Consider the following 17,594-nt stretch of genomic DNA (forward strand, 5'->3'; position numbering starts at 1 on the left):
AACATTGTGTTTTTTTTCATGCATGTGATTGAAAGCTTGTGCTAAAGCCTGAACTTGATTATAATTATGTGAACAAATAATGAATGTATCATCAAATTACATGTGGTAAAGGAGAATTTTCTTACAAAGGTCTTTGTCGGCATCAGACAATTTAGTCTCTAAATTATTGATCAAAACTTCTGAAATTAATAATATTTTTTAATATGGAAATGTGTACCACACTACCATATCAGTGCATTTTAGAGCCTGTAGCAAGCCCACCTTTCTGGTGATATGCCATTTGACTGAAAGTAAGATAGTTAAAAGCTCAATATGTAATCAGTGAACAAGTAACAAGTAAGAGCAATGGTTTTTCACCATTTTTGATGAGTTGCAACCTTAATTTCTATTTTACATTTCTCACTAATACAGATGTACTATTTTCCATTTTAGTTGTGAAGTACAGAGTGTCGTATAAAACAAGTTACTTTGTAACTACAATTTTATGCATAGTTTTAATCTATTTAGTTTACTCTTTTACCTTTCAACATTTGTCTGAAATATGTTTTACTTTGCATATATGTTGGCATGAAGTACACATGACTTTAAATTTGTATAACTGTCTGTTCTTATTGTAAAATAAATATTGTTAAAAAGGAATGATTTACTATCCTGTACTGTTGGGCTGCAGCACCACCACTCACACACCATCTAGTATAAGTAATGCTACTTATGTGATGTTAAGGGCTGCCACATTCATTCATCTGCTAGCTGTCTACACATCACATTAGTATTTCTTTCTTTATGGGAAGAAAGTAATTTCACATTTTGTAAGTCAAAAAGACATATTTGTCACGCCAATGTACTCATAATGCATTGTTGTGAGCATATCTTCATAAAGAAAATTATGAATTTTGGTTTCAAGCCATTGTGCGTGCTTCAGTACGTTTCAGTATGTGCTCACTTTTGTAATGTAAAAATGTGCCTTTGATTTAGCAGGTCATCAGATGTGGACTACACTCCAAATGCATTACGCAAATAAAGGAGTTCCATTAACATCCAGTGTCTACTTTTTGTGTCCTATCAGATTTTTTAGAATCATAATAAAATTTATTTTAAATTCCCCCATTCTGTTTAATTTTATTTATGAGAAGTAGTTTCCTGTTGTGAAATGGAAATCCAAGCATTCAAGAGAAATATCTTAATGATATAAAATTTTACATTCCCAAGTACAACTTTAAGGTTTTCACAAACAAAGACTTTCCTTATGTTTGGGTCTACAGCCATAAACACTGATTAAGATGTCATGGGTCCATGGCATACTCAAAATACATAATTATTCCAACTAAATATAAATCACATATAGAACACATCACAGGTAACTGCTCTCACATGTATTGCTACTTGAGCTATATGCTGCAAATACTTTATCCTGCACACACATGAGATTAGTTTGGCAATGGCGAGTTGTTACATTGTTCTGTGTTCAGTAATAGATCTAAACATTGCATGTGTGAGAGAGGCACACCAAAGATGTCCAACATAGGCATTTATTTGAAAAGTTCATACTTGGTAGTTGATGGTTGGAGATAAAACATTGTTGTTACAAGTAGTCTGTGAAAAGCAGTTCATAGATGATGGCCACTGATGAATCATGTATATGATTGGAGTTAACCCCCTCAGCATCAGTTAAGGCAAAACTGATAACCGTATAATAAATAACATCATAAGGATGGCTATAGGTGTTCCATTTTATTACATAAGCAGATGGCTGAAGTCCCTCAAACCTCCATTCAGAAGGATGGACATAAAAAATCTTTATCTGAAAATGCTGGAAGTAGTGAAATTGACCTGTAATTTCCATTTTTGCAAGTTGGTGTTGCCTGTTTGCATTTAAGTACAGCAGGAAATATTCTTTAAGTCACTGACTGATTACAAAGGTAGCTGTATGGTAAACTTATCAAATCAGCACAATATTCTGATACTCTGCTAGAAGCACTACACATCACAGAATTTTTCCACTAGTTTCTGTATGTCTTCATTTCTGCTTTCCCTATTAACTGGGGACTCAGTTTTCATTTGCTTCACCACTTTTATTTGTTTGTTGTTTAATGATCCACTAGACTATATTTGATTTGTTCATGAAGTATTTTATTTTTTATGTTTAGTACTTATGTTCACTTGTAAAATATGTAAATGGACGACTTTACATATATGGCACTGTAATTTTCATTGTTTGAGAGCAAAAATGAACTTATAGGCTTGAAGAATATGATTAAGAAAGAGTTCAATTGTCATCAAATCTGTGTCCTTTTGTAAGTCTCTTCCTATAATTTTCCTATAGACACTGACTGAATCACTGGTTATGCACTACTATTCTTTTATTATCGTAGCGTAACTGTTCTGGATTATTTTTATCACCACTGACCACTTTGATGAGATTAACTGTGTTCTGTTACTTTTACTTCTGTATCACTGAAGGTACTTGAGTCATATAATAAGCTGTATGAAATTGCTGCTTGTGAAAATTACAACACAGTAAATGAATTATCAGATATTGAAATTCTTTATCATGTAATATGTCATATCATGACTTATTCTGACACAAAGAAATTATTAAATGTACTTGTTGATACAGAACTATCCTGTGTTATGATCAGTGTTTGTGATGGAGCCATTTATTTCTGTTATAACAGCTACACATTGTGGCATTAAAGATGAGACCACTGAGAAATGAAATTCAAAACTGATTATATCTTATTTCCAAAATAAGCTGTACTGATTACGAAGATGGGAATTATAAAAGAACTGCTAACTGAAAAATACCATAAATTGGGTGCAAGGAGTGAGATTGTGGAAGGTGTAGTATTTGTCATACTGAGAATAGTTTTGGACATTTTTATATGATTTTGATCAGTGGAAGATCTCTAGTAAGAAAAGGGGAAAAGGAAATGTGGAGACCAATCACAAATGAGCCCCATTTGTTCCTCAAAACCACTGAGGAATGAAGCAGTTAAGCCATGTTCTCTATCAAACTTTTGGCTATCTCTCATTATGATTTGAAATTAGAAAATCCTCCCCTGTCCCACTTGCACAACATTATCTGTTCTACCTGCCCTAAAGTGGGATTGCACCACTCACCCTACCATTGGATATCCTTGTCTGTCTCTCTGTTTCTGCTCACAGCCCTTTGCTTCAGGAGTCATATCTCTGTGCTGGACCTGGATACAGACCACTCACAAAGGAGTCCCCTTTCTCCCTCCATACCACTGAGGAATTGAACAACTAAATCACATTCTCTGTCCCATATAGTCATCCGCCATTTCCTATTCCTACCATGTCAGTGGCATTTACTACTCTGTAAGTACCATGGTCATCTTTTAAAGCAGCAACATCAAATGCCAACTTTGTTGTAATCTCTGTACAGCTTTCTACAAGTACTTCACAATGTGTGTCATTTGGATCTGCCCCTTGAACACCACCTTCTCTAAAATATGCAGATGAGAATTCTTCTTCATTCCTTCAACCCTTCTTCTAATCTCTCATTCCATTGTCCTACCCCACATTCTCCTACTTATGATGCTTTACCTTCTCCCTGCTCTTTTTTTTCTCAGCGCTTCTTATAGAAGTCCTCTATTCCCCTGTCTCTCTTCATTGGCGCTCACCATCTGCATTTCCACAGAAGAAAAGTTTTTTGTAACATCCTCCCATTCTTGTTTCTCTCTCCCCACCTGAGGCCCCTTCCATTAATTCATTCACATGTGTCTACATCAGAAAAACCTTTCCCAACCAACTCCTGACTTTTTCCTCCTTCCCTCTACACCATGCCCCGTCTGTTTTCCCACCATCAACTCAAAGTCAAGATTACTATTCCTCCTAGCCAGACTGCAATGTTTGAAGAAAACAAGGGTCAGTGTGTGGGCTACCATTGGCCATTATTTCCTCTACTGTCTGTACCTGATGCTTGTAGGTAGCACTTTACAACAGAGGCTCTCTGGTTTATATGGTTTGCTTCTCTTTTGTAATGTATTACTTCAGTTGCTTCACATCTCTGAAGATTCTGCATCTTGATGGGTTCTACAAAATGTGATGAATGAGTGATTTAATGTTTGAAACAGAAGCAGACTAGATCTTTGTAGTACCCACCAGCTGCTTTGTACCTCTTATGTCAACTGATTAGACATTGGACTTATATTCATATATCTTATTTCACACTGAATTTTCCATTTATATATATATATATATATATATATATATATATATATATATATATATATATATAAGCAGACTGCTTGTGTCTGTGTATGTGCGGGTGGATATGTGTGTGTGTGTGTGTGCGAGTGTACACCTGTCCTTTTTTTCCCCTAAGGGAAGTCTTTCCGCTCCCGGGATTGGAATGACTCCTTACCCTCTCCCTTAAAACCCACATCCTTTCATTTTTCCCTCTCCTTCCTTCCTTCCTGACGAAGCAACTGCCAGTTGCGAAAGCTCGTAATTCTGTGTGTGTGTTTGTGTGTTTTGTTCATGTGCCTGTCTGCCGGCGCTTTCCCGCTTGGTAAGTCTTGGAATCTTTGTTTTTAATATATTTTTCCCATGTGGTATATATATATATATATATATATATATATATATATATATATATATATATATATATATATATATATATATATATATCAAGCTGCTTAATTTTGCTCCAAAGAATGTACTGTAAGCAACTATTAATTTTATTGTTTTCCCAATATACCCTGGGATCATTTCAGTGTTATGTAACATTTAATTGTTAACACCACTAAATTTATTTTGTTATTTTATGTTTATAATATCCGTCTGTAGAGCTAAAATAAGAGGAAGGAGGACACCAGTAAAAGTTTTCTACCTTGACATGACTTTGCTGGGAGACTACTGGGGCTGTTTTGGAAATCCCAGAATGTGAGTGCAATGGAATTTAAGACTGTATTTTTATTGCTTAGTGTCTTCCATATGACTTCAAGAATAAGTTCTGATATATAAGTTTACTTTCATTGTGAACTAAGGAATATCATCCAGATGAATCACTGGAAAGGCAGATAAGCAGTGTCATATTTTAATGTAGTTGAATTATAAATCACAATTTTAAACAATCTGCCTGATCTCTAAGAAGAATGTTTAATGAAATACTCTATTATATTTTAAAATATAATTCTGAAGCCTGTAATTTTTTTGTTTCATGACAGTTACCACCACACAGTGCCAGTAACTTTATTATACGGTCTGCGTGAAGGTCTGGCACAACTAGCAGAGGAAGGTTTACAGAAATGCTGGGAAAGGCATAAGAATTGCAGTATTCAGCTTCATGAAGGGATCACAAAACTTGGTCTTGACTTCTTTGTTAAAGACCCAACAAGTAGACTCCCTACAGTAACTGCTGTTTCTCTGCCTCCTCACATTGATGGACGAGCTGTATCAAGATATGCAATGGAAAGGTGAGTGTAGTATGGTGAAAAAGTAACAGTACTGAAAATTGCTGTTATGAGCAATAATTAAAGCGAGGTTAACTGTAATTGAGACTCTTGGAAAGAGGATAATGTAATAACAGTAGGGGATAAAGGCAACCGTCAATTATATGACTCAGTTTGACATTGGACACTTCGCCGAGAATACGCCTCTCATTTGGGCGAAGAAAATGGCACTCTGATATGCCCATAGTTCATATGATTGCTGAACAGACTAGACAGTAAATAGTTTAAATTTTTTTAATAAAATTCATCTGGGTGTGTGATAAAACTTCCAGTGTTTCTGCTTCTACTTCAGGCAGCCTTACTCAGTCACAAAAATGAATTTTGGCCACAAAAGCTCAAGCTCGTATAGTTTAGTTCTCAACACCTTCAGTATCCCTGCCCTGGCAGGTGTGGTAGTTCAGGGAATGACAGGTGGCCAACACCATGGCCAGCGTGTTCTGTCGGTGCCATGTAGCCTGTGTTTTGGTTATTGTGCAGGTCAGATTTGCCTCATTCCATGCCCGGGCATTCTGCAGTGAACATTGATTGTGATTTGTCTGTTGGCTTATCTTTCTGCAACTCTGCGGTGGAACTTGTGCAGGTAAGAGCAGTTGTTTTCAATTTATCATTCTTTATCTATAAAATAATCATTTCGAGCATAATTATTCACAAATTTTATTTGTGTAGACATGTCTCAAAACAGGTGCGAATGTAAGAGGAAATTATTTCCTGTCAAATTAAATTTGTAGTAAGTATAAATTAAAATGTGTTTTGAGATATGTCTATAACAATAAAATTTGTGTGTAATTACACTGAAAATAATTATTTTATAGATAAAGAGCGGAAAACTGAAAACAAATGCACTTGCATGCACATAATTCATCACAGAATGATAGAAAGATGAACCAACAATTAAATCATAACCTACAGTCACAGCAGAGTGCTTGAGCACAGAATGGCACAAATCAGACCTGCACAGTAAACAAAATATAGACTAGATGGCGCCAGTAGTCTGAACGCACTAGCCATGGAATCAGCCATCTGCCATGCCCCAGGCTACCATGCCTGGCGAGGTGTGTGCACCAAACATCTTAGCCTTACAAAGGTCACAATATGCAACGTTAAAGAAGCAAAAATTACCTGTTGACACAAGGAATAGACAGGAATTGGCACTCTCCAGCATTCCAAAAGCAAAGATTCAAACTACCTCCTTAGGCACTCCCACAGTTGATGTCACTATTATTGTTATTATTATTATTATTATTAGCAATTATTTTTATTTTATGACCTCCACTGGACCATTCTAGTCAAATATGCAAAGGCTTATACAAGGAGTTGTTTTTATTCAAAGGTTTGTACAAGTAGTTGTTGTTATTCAATAATAAAATACAGTCCAGTGACATGTCAGTCAGACATTCAATAATACAGTGGTTGTGCAAGTGTTGTAATTTATTATTACATAAAGGATTTTTTGGTCTTATATCTGCCCAATATTTCCTCATTCTTTAATATATTTTCTTTTTTAGCTGTTGGTAAACCTTTAGGGATGTGAGGTCATGGGCCAAGAAACTCTTCTGTCCTTGGACCATGGCCTCACATCCTGAAAGATTTACCAGCAACTACGTCATCCGGTTGTGAAAGCCTTCATTTTCTTTTTTGTTTTTCTCTTTGTCTCATATCACTCTTCCATTAGTCATTTTACTGATCTTTGTTTGTAGTGTGTGATATCTGATTCTCTAGATTCAGTGACTGAAAATTCCTTTTAGCTGCATGACTAGTAGTAGTGTATTGCAAACAGGCCCCTGTTACTATAAATTTAAGTAAATTTTTAAAACAAGAATACCAATGTAATCAAGTAATGTTAAGCTATGAATGGGTAGTAAATAGCATCTATTTAATGTAATTGTGGAAGCAGGAATTCTTTTTGAGTGCCTTTCCTCTAATTCATTAGGTTACATTCAGCCAGTGTAAAAATAAATAATATTAAGCAGTGTAATTGTTGTTAATTAACTTGCTGAGAGTTGCATCTCTTTTTTTAGTTCATATCCGACTGTAATAACATCTCTGAAAGTTGCTCTTCATGATGGGAGCTACAGAACACAATAATTGAATGAATCAGTGAACAGTGTATCAGCTGAACAATATGACAAAAACTGTATTAAGATAATTTTGGAACCCTTGAAGTAAAGGGATTTATTTTATTTTATTTAGTCCTTCAAATCCTATATGTATAGAATATATACAAGGATATTGGACATGGTTAGGTATTTACAAGATAAAAATACAGTTTGTATTGCAATGCTAAGGACTAGATAGCCAGGTAATTTAGCACAGATTCTTAAATACAACAAACATCACAGGCAACATACAAACTAGAATATTAATAATGCATCTTTATTTTTGTTGTTTGGCTTTTATATATTCTGTCAGACTGTAAAAGCAATGATCAATTAAATATGCGTTTACTTCAGCCTTAAAACTACAGAGTTTACCTATTGATTTAATATGTTTAGGTAGATTATTGAAAATCTTTATCCCAGTATGTAGTGTGCCTTTTTGGCACAATGATGTTCTCACCTGTTTCACATGAAGGTCAGATTTTTGCCTTGTAGTGTGTGCATGTATATCTTCATTTTTTAATAAGATATCTGCGTGTCTATCAATATATTGTTTGATGAAAACTTATGTTTCGTAGATAAAAATGCAAGGAAGAGGAAGAACTGACAGTTTTTTTGAATATGGGTCTGCACGATTTCGTATTGTTTACCCCTTCAATAATTCTTAGTATTCTCTTTTGCATCCTGAAAAGTTTAATATTTGTTGTTGTATTGCCCCAGAAGATTATGCCATATTTAATTACAGAATGCACATAGGAGTAGTATACATTTAACAGGCTGGCTTTGCTGAAACAAGTTTTTAAGATCCGTATCATGTAACAGGTTTTGCTTAGTTGTCTTTGCAAATATTCAATATGTACCTCCCATTTTGTGTTGTTCTGGAGCCAGAGTCCCAGAAATTTAGTGCTGTTAACACTTTCAAGAACTCTGTCCCTAAGTTCTATTTCTACGTTTGGGTGGTGTCTTCCTTTTACATTATAGAAGTACAATGCTACTGTCTTTTCTTTGTTTATAATTAGCTTGTTGTAGCTGAACCACTGTTCTACACTGTTCATTGTTTGTATAGCGAAGTCTTTTAGTTTTTCTTCTGTTTTACCACTAATAAGGAAGCTTGTATCGTCTGCAAATTGGAGGGTAGTTTGCCAATACTTGTTGTACATAAGATCATTGACATAGAGGAGAAACAGAATGGGTCCTAATACTGATCCTTGAGGGACACCATATTTCACATTTTTTCATATCCTGAATAGAAGTAGCTGATTTTGTTATGGTCAGTATATTGCACTTCAACCACCTGTTTGCGATCATATAGGTATGTCTTGAGCCACTCATTGGATATACCTCTAATTCCTAACTGGTCAAGCTTCTGCAGTAGGGCATTATGGTCAATGACATCAAAAGCTTTAGATTAATCAAGACATATGCCTGTCACAAACTCACTTGCATCCAGTTTAGCATAGATTTCATTAAGAAATTCAAATATTGAACTTTCAGTTGAATAGCCTTTCCTGAAGCCATGCTATGAAGGAGATAGAATTTTATTTTTACTTAGGAAATCATACAATCTCTTATAAAAAACTTTTTCTAAAATTTTAGAAAATACAGGCAGTAGGGCTATTGGTCTATAATTTGAAATACATTCTGGATTTCCTTTTTTGAACAGTGGTTTCAGCTTTGCTGTTTTCAAGCATGAAGGGAAGGTTCCTGATGCCAGTGAGCTGTTGCACAAATGTGTCAAGGATTCAGCTAAGGCAAGACAGATTTTTTTAATAACTGCATCTGGTATTCCATCAATTCCACATGAGTACCCTGTTTTCAAGGTTTTTATAACTGATAAAATTTCTTCAGAATTTGTGGGTGAAAGGAACAAAGATGTAGATACATTTCTCACACTATTGCATGATGGAGGTGATATTTTGTTGTGTTCTTCCAGTCCACTCCTGCAATTTCTGTTGGGCAAGAAATCATTTGTCATTCATAACATAAGTTCATATTTTTATATTGTTTAGTTTCACTTGTTGTTTGATTTTTTATAACTTCCCATATAGCTTTAGATTTGTTATTTGAATTTTCAATGTATTTGTCATTTGCCATTGTTTTAGCTTTTCGTACAACATTTTTGAGGATCCTCATGTAATTATTCAGGTACAAATGAAATTCAGGAGGCATGTTCTGTGTCTTTGCTATAGTGTGTAATCTTCTTTTCTGTGCACAAGATATTCTAATACCTGTTGTAATCCATTTGTTCTTTTTCAAGTTAGGTTGACATTTTTGCTTTTTTAATGGAAATGCAGCTTCAAAGTATGACATGAAGATTTCCATGAATTTTTCAAACTTTTTGTTAGTATTTTCAGAAGTATACACTTCATACCAAGTTTCTTCACTTAGTCTCAGTACAAAAAGGTTTATTTGTTTGTTAGTGAATTTCCTTGCTTCTTTTACAAGTTCCTCTTTCTCAGCCGTTTCACTTGGGGTGTGCAAAGCAATAAACTGTGCATAGTGATCACTGAAGCCAGTATTAAGATTTCCAGCACAGAAATTGTGATTTACATTTGTGTTTATAAAAGGCAGATATGGGTGAGAGATGAGAACATTATTAGGTGTCATGGATAATATAACAGGGAACATGAATAATCTGAGGATGAATAGCATGATACAAAGAGAAATCGTAATAGATGCCAAATAAAGAACAGCAACACATAAAAAATCTATTTAAAACATTCCATTCACATTAAGACTCCATGCATAATGTGTGATTGTGGGATACTGTAAATAAGAATGCACAATTTTGAATTCAGCCTTTGCACTAACAATAGATTGTAAAAGTTATTCAGTCTTTTATGTCATAGAAACTTAGCATTTGTGATATGGGGAGCTAATGAGGTAAATAATCATTAACTTATTTTTCAGATAGCTTATTTCAAAACTATTTATCCTAATTGATTTCCACTGATTTAAAATGTTTGTACCCAAGCACATAACCCAGTTCTGGAGACACGAACATAATTGACAGTTTATGCAAAAACTGTCATTGCCTTGTGCTGTAGTTATTAAAATTCTCTTTAAAAATATTGGTTGCTTTTATAGAATTAATTAAAAAATAAATATGTTTTAGACCATCAAATATAAAAATAAAATATTACTGTTTGAAGAATTCATTCATTGCCAATTTTTACTGCTGTTATATCCAGACATAGATAACTTTATTGTAATATGTAGCTTTGTTCAAATGCAGGGCCATGTGTTTCCAGTATATTCAAATTATTTTTTTCCATGTATTGTGATTATGAAAAATATTCATTCCTGTGGAGGAGGCAGGGCTTTTCTGCCACATTTGATTTAATTTTTTGGATGAATAGTTTATTTAATTAACAATATGGAAAAATGAACATATGTAATCATAGACAAAAAGATACAAAATATATGATAAAGTTTTATCAGTATGTTCAGGAGCTGTTCAGTGGAAGATACTTGTTGTATTGCAGAGGGATAAATCCTACTATCACAGCTTAAAAACAGTTTATTCTGCCATGAAAATAATACATCTCTGTGAGAAACAGACAATCTCCGATGAAAACTGTTGAGACAGGGGTAATAGAGGGATCAGTTCTTGCCATTCTTTCCCATAAGTGCAATCACTGGTTTACCACATAATGTTCCCAGTCGTCTGATCTGCTCTGCAGATGACACAATGATAATTACAAACCATTAAGACACACCAGCATTAAAACAGATGTCTCTGGAATAACTAGTTTCCTTTTTCCCTGGTCTTTTATCCTATCTGCATTGGGTTGACATGTTAATTATTAGATTTGGCAATGTTAATCCTAGAAGGTGGGTAGCTGGCTGCCCTTCCTGTCACCATAACTTCTCCCCTGTCCTCCCAAAATCTTCCTCCCTCCCCCCCCCCCCCCTCCCCGGGACAGAATTTGTGTACCTTAATCCCAACTGTCTGGTCTAGTGTTATCCCATGTGACGTGTGTGAGCATATTGTAAATATGTGACAGTCATGTAACTGAGTTGTGACAAGGAGACCAGCCAGCAATATACCTACTAGGGTGTGAGAAATCAGCCAAAAACCACAACCAGACTGGCCAGTACACTTGTCCTTGTCATCAGTCCATCAGGTGTATTTAATATGGGGCTGACATGGCTGCCCAAATCATGAAAGCATCATGCTAATGCATACAGATATCCAAATGGGTCACTAGAATTGCTAGATGTTGTGGTAAAATGGTTTTCTTCCAACAAATTGCTTTGTAACCCCTGCTACATCTACGTAACAAAACAGAAAAAAGTTGGTTTAACTTAGTATGTCATATTGATTCCAGTTTCACCAGGGAACAACACACTCATCATATTTGCAAAAGAATATAAAAATTAATGTGTGGCTAAGATGCCATCATACCTTGTACTGGTCATCAACATGACAGTAAAACTTCAGATGAGTAAGATATGTAGTAGCAATGCATTTGACTGTGGCCACTGTGGATGACAAATATTGGTTACTCCTGCTCTGAGCTTACACAAGTACTGAGTGTTGCTTGAGTTAGGGAAGTGCCCTTAGTACCTTTTTTCGGAAAGCAGTGATCAACCATTGTGGATTGTTACAGCAGATAGGTGAGGCTTGTAACACATTATTCACCAGTTCACTACTGGACACCACCACCATTCACCACTGCCACCGCCACCACCACCACCACCACCACCACCACCACCACCACCACCACCAACAACAACAACAACAATCAGTGAGTATCCAGGAGTGACTGCTCGACATATTATGTACTTTTGGTCATCAGATGTCACGAGGCACAGAGATTATTATGGGCACAGAAACACCACCACTTGATCCTCGAAGAGTGGCAAAATGTTTGCTATTGGTACATGCTGATGGCAAAGTGTAAGTACATCAAATATAGTAAAACAAAAATGAACAAAGGAAAATTGAGGATGGAACATAACAATATAATGACAAGGATAGCTGCTACTCACCATATAGCAGAGATGCTCAATCTCAGAAAGGCACAGCACCAAGACTGTCAGAACATTAGCTTTCAACCAACAAGGCTTTTTCAGAGGCAACAGAGTGGGGGTAAGGAGGAGGCGGGGGTGGGGAGGGGGAGGGATAGCAGGGCAGGGGTGGGGGAACAGTAAAGTGCTGCTGAGAGCATGCAGGGATGAAGTGGAGAATAGGGCAGCTAGGTGCAGTTGGGAGGTTAGATGGAGGTTGTGAGAGAGAGGAGGGATAGCAGAAAAGGAAAAAAGTAAAAAGACTGTTTGCATAGGTGGAATAGAGGGCTGTGTAGTACTGGAATGGGAACAGGAAAGGGGCTAGTGGGTAAGGATAATGACATATGAAGGTTGAGACCAGGAGGGTTATGGGAACATAGAATATACTGCAGGGAAGTTCCCTTCTGCACAGTTCAGAAAAGATGGTGACGGAGGGGAGGATTCAGATGGCACAGGCTGTGAAGTGGTCATCGAAATGAACATTGTGTTGGGCAACGAGCTCAGCAACAGGGTAGTCCAGCTGCTTCAGTCCTGGGTGGTACTGAGTCATGAGGGAAACGCACATCTGTGGCTAGGCAGTGGAACCTTCAGAGGTGTTGTGTGACAGGAAAGGTAAGGCATGGGAGATGTGTTTTTGTACATCGTTGGAAGTATAATTACGATCTTTTAAGGCCTCAGTGAGACTGTCGGTATATTTCAAGAGGGACCAGTTTCACTACAGATGTGATGCTCTTTCTTCTTGGTGTAGAATAGATGGCAGCTGTCAAAGTGGAAGTAGTGCTGGTGGTAGATAGGTTTGTTTTGGACAGAGGTACTGATGTAGCCATCTTTGAGTTGGAGGTCAACATCAAGGAAGGTGGCTTGATGGGTTGAGTAGGACCAGGTGAAGTGATTGGGGGCCACAAGTCAGCACAGGTATATACTTTGCATTCTGCCTTGCAAGGCAAATGAGGCTTGTTAGCTAAAAGCTAACATTCCGACAGCCTTTTGTTGTGCCTTTCTGTGACTCAGCATGTCCGCTATGTGAAGAGTAGCAACTATCCTTTTCAAGAACTGTAAGACAGTAATACATCCCACCTCTTGCCAGCAGTGCATCATTCAGGAATGTAGTGCAGGTTTTCCATCTGAGGGATGTTCATACAGGATGAAATGGGGCATGTGGTACACATGCCATCACCACAGTGACAAACAACACAGGAAAAAAGCTCCGTGTTCTGGCCGTGATGGTCATTCAGGACCAAGCAACTGCCTCCAGCTCTACCTAAGCGTCAGACCTGAAGATGTAAACACTGCAATCACTCTGATGAATGATGATGTGTCTTCAGTAGTGACATGGGCGAAAAACCTGGGGCTTAAATTAAATGCAAAAAAGACGCAAGTAATCTTAATAGCCCATCAGAAATTAATAAGTTCAGATTTCCGCGAACAGCTACCTCCTATTCTGCTCGAAGGTACTCCAATACCATATCAGAAAACAGTGAAGAACTTGGGTGTAACTTTGGACGAGCATCTCAACTGGGCGGAGAACACAGTCGCAGTGTGCCGAAAGACGTCTGCTTGTCTCTATGCTCTCAAAAAGTTTCGGAACATATTCCCACAGGACTTGAAACGCCAGCTCGTGCAAGCACTCGTTCTACCGAACCTCCACTATTGTGATGTGATTCAACAAGGCATGAGTAGTGAAAACGAAAGATGGCTAGAGCTAACCATGAATGCCTGTGTGCGTTACACCTGCAACATTCGCCGATATGATCATGTTAGTGCTTCATACTCCGAGCTAGGGTGGCTGCGGCTGGACAAACTGCGTGACTACCACACTCTATGTCTACTTCACCGACTCCTCATCGCGCAAGCACCCCAGTACCTAGCTTCAGAGATTAAAAACCTGTCATGCCATCATAATCGAAACACGAGGTCACTCTTATCTGGTATCCTAACTGTGCCCACTCACAAAACAAAAACTTTTGTAAACTCCTTCTCAGTTGCCGCTGTCCGCCTCTGGAACAAACTGCCCCTTACCTTGAGGAAAATTTAATCTCCTGTTGCTTTTAAGAAGAAGTTGAAGCATTTCCTACTATCATCCGCATAAAATTCTCCACAAAATTAATGTGCAAGGCCAATCCTCTCCTCTGTCAAATAGCAAAGCTAGCGTATCCTATCTTGCTCCTGAGATGCCTTCCTCTTCATCTATTCTCTATTAGCCACGCAGTCTCCTTTTCCTTTATATTTTCCTTAATTATGTTTCATCATGTCTCTCTATTCTTCTCCTCCCTTCACCATGAGTCTCCCTCATACTCCCTGCTGCCAGCACTCCTATCTAAAATCTTTCTCTTCAATAATGTATTTTTCGAGGTGTACCTTTCTAATTGTTTACCTCACTTTTTGTATTAGATGTAGTTTAACATGCCTACTAAAACATATGACTGTAAAATAGGTAGAATGCCTGGTTAGATGTAAGAGAGGGCCTGATGGCCCTAATCTTACCAGGTTAAATAAATAAATAAATAAATAAATTATCATCTGACCAATTTCCTCAAGTTACAGCTGGACAGCTGTAGATCAGGATGGCTTATCAATTCTTCCGGAGTCTGTGTTACAGTGTGTTGCCTCTGTCATTAGGGCAGAAGGGGATGTACAAGCTTCTGACATTGTATTGAAAGAATGGTCATCTTGAAGAAGTCACCTTGCCATTAACTAAAAATCCATTTGAAAGATCAAAGAAATCATAAAATGGAACAAGACAGTTTCATTCACTTATGTATTACATAGCTAGAATGTTAACAACACCAGCAAATATTTCAATTTTTTGCAGATCATTTAGTTTCTTTGATAAATTTTTAAGATAGTATAAACTAGAAATTAATTAACACATAAATCCTTTATTGCTACAGAGAATATGTTTACAATGGGTAAAATTAGACTTAAACGTTTGGTGGATAAAAGCTGATACTCAATACTTACTCAGGTATCTATATGCATAGAGGTCAAATTAATTGTTCAGATCTTTTATGCTGCCAGAGTCATTCTATATTTATAAACAAGCATAACGTAAAAGCAGATTATTTAGCCAGTATATACTCTGAGGAGAAATAACTACCGTTATTCCAAATACACCCTTGAAAAGAGGGTCAGCATTCCAAGAACTGAAAATCACAGGCTTCTGATTGATGTAAGAAAAAGAGGAAATAGTTAAGTATTTAGAGGATTACAAGGGACTCACATAGTATAAAGAGTATGTAACAACCTTCTGTAACAATATTCTTAATGGAAGGTTATTACTTCAAATACTTTAAAAAAAAACAAAGTTGTTTATTGTGTTTATTTTTTTTTGCAGATATGGTCTGGAAATAGCAGGTGGACTAGGTCCAACAGCTGGAAAGATTATGAGAATTGGTCTAATGGGATACAATGCAACTCCAGAAAATGTCTCTCTCACATTGGCTGTTCTCAAGGAAGCTCTTGCTCATGCTACTGCTTCACGTCTTTAACTGAGAACTCCTTTACTTACTATTTTACTATTATTATAATTGTTAGTGTATCTTTGCATGACTGGTTTAGTTACCATCAAAATTGTAATGATCATAATAAAGTTCTTTGTTATGGCAGATGTACAGTTTGTTAAGCATGAATATGTAATAGATCTAATATTTTCAAAATCTCTGCCCATAACAACTATGAGTGCTCTTATTTCATATTTTTTTAAAAATGTGCTGCCTAATCTCTTAGTTAAATTACTTATCATTTACAACCAGGTTTACTATTTTTTACTCACCTGTGTGGTAACTTGTGAATTCTCGATCGTAACTGAATCCTGACAAGTCTAGCTGCTGTAACTGAACATCTTATTTTGGAGTAAAGCAGCTTCCATTTATGATTGTATTTTACTGTAATGCAAAGGTATGAACATTAAAAATAAAAAAGATTTAGTATATGGAAATACTAACATGAACTGAATTTATTGTATTACATTATCATTATTGAAAATAATGTTTGGAGCTTGACTGAAAATATAACTCTTGCTGACCTGGTATTACCAGTTTGCACATTGATACATTAAAACAGGTTTTATTTATCCTAAGACTCTCTCTCTGTGCCTCAGTAGGACGAGAATTCAGTCCAGACAAATTCTAAAAGGTAATGCCAACGCTTCGTAGATCTCTCTACAGACGAGATTTATTCTGTAATGTGGCGAGTCATCAAAGGCATTTGACTCAACAGAAGACCTTATAGCAAAGAAGTAAATGTTTTTTAATCTGTATATAGAACTTCACATTTATATGTGAGTACACTAATCATCAACATCCTTCTGTTTCAGGATTATTTAAATTATATTCTGCACAGAAAAGAGAAACCAATATATCTGAGAAAGATTTTAATGTACATGACAAGTCAAAATATTCTGACTTTGAAATGAATGTGTATGTATTGTAGGACATTTCAAGGGGCAGATATGAACTCTGACCACAATCAATTGGTTATGAACTGTAGATTAAAACTGAAGAAACTGCAAAAAGGTGGCAATTTAAGGAGATGGGATCTGGATAAACTGGCTAAACCAGAGGTTGTACAGAGTTTCAGGGAGAGTATAAGGTAACATCTGACAGGAATGGGGGAAAGAAATACAGTAGAAGAAGAATGGGTAGCTTTGAGGGATCAAGTAGTGAAGGCAGCAGAGGATCAAGTAGGTAAAAAGACGAGGGCTCGTAGCAATCCTTGGGTAACAGAAGAAATATTGAATTTAATTGATGAAAGGAGAAAATATAAAAATGCAGTAAATGAAGGAGGCAAAAAGGAATACAAACATCTCAAAAATGAGATCAACAGGAAGTGCAAAATGGCTAAGCAGGGATGGCTAGTGAACAAATGTAAGGATATAGAAGCTTATCTCACTAGGGGTAAGATAGATACTGCCTACAGGAAAATTAGAGAGACCTTTGGAGAGAAGAGAACCACTTGTATGAATATCAAGAGCTCAGATGGCAGTCCAATTCTAAGCAAAGAAGGGAAA

At 36.5% G+C, this 17,594-nt stretch overlaps 1 protein-coding gene across 1 annotated transcript in view; it reads left to right on the plus strand.

Moving 5' to 3' along the window:
• Window positions 1-16,635, plus strand: part of LOC126355828 (alanine--glyoxylate aminotransferase-like) — a 55,224-nt gene extending 38,589 nt beyond the window's left edge. The window contains exons 5-7 of the mRNA XM_050006276.1: window positions 4,813-4,908; window positions 5,193-5,441; window positions 15,921-16,635. Of these exons, the coding sequence (XP_049862233.1) occupies window positions 4,813-4,908; window positions 5,193-5,441; window positions 15,921-16,074 (499 nt within the window). The 3' untranslated portion in view covers window positions 16,075-16,635. The remainder of the gene's footprint in view (window positions 1-4,812; window positions 4,909-5,192; window positions 5,442-15,920) is intronic.
• Window positions 16,636-17,594: the final 959 nt, after the last annotated feature.

The sequence above is a fragment of the Schistocerca gregaria genome, chromosome 3 (assembly GCF_023897955.1).
Source record: "Schistocerca gregaria isolate iqSchGreg1 chromosome 3, iqSchGreg1.2, whole genome shotgun sequence".
Taxonomy (NCBI): Eukaryota; Metazoa; Arthropoda; class Insecta; order Orthoptera; family Acrididae; genus Schistocerca; species Schistocerca gregaria.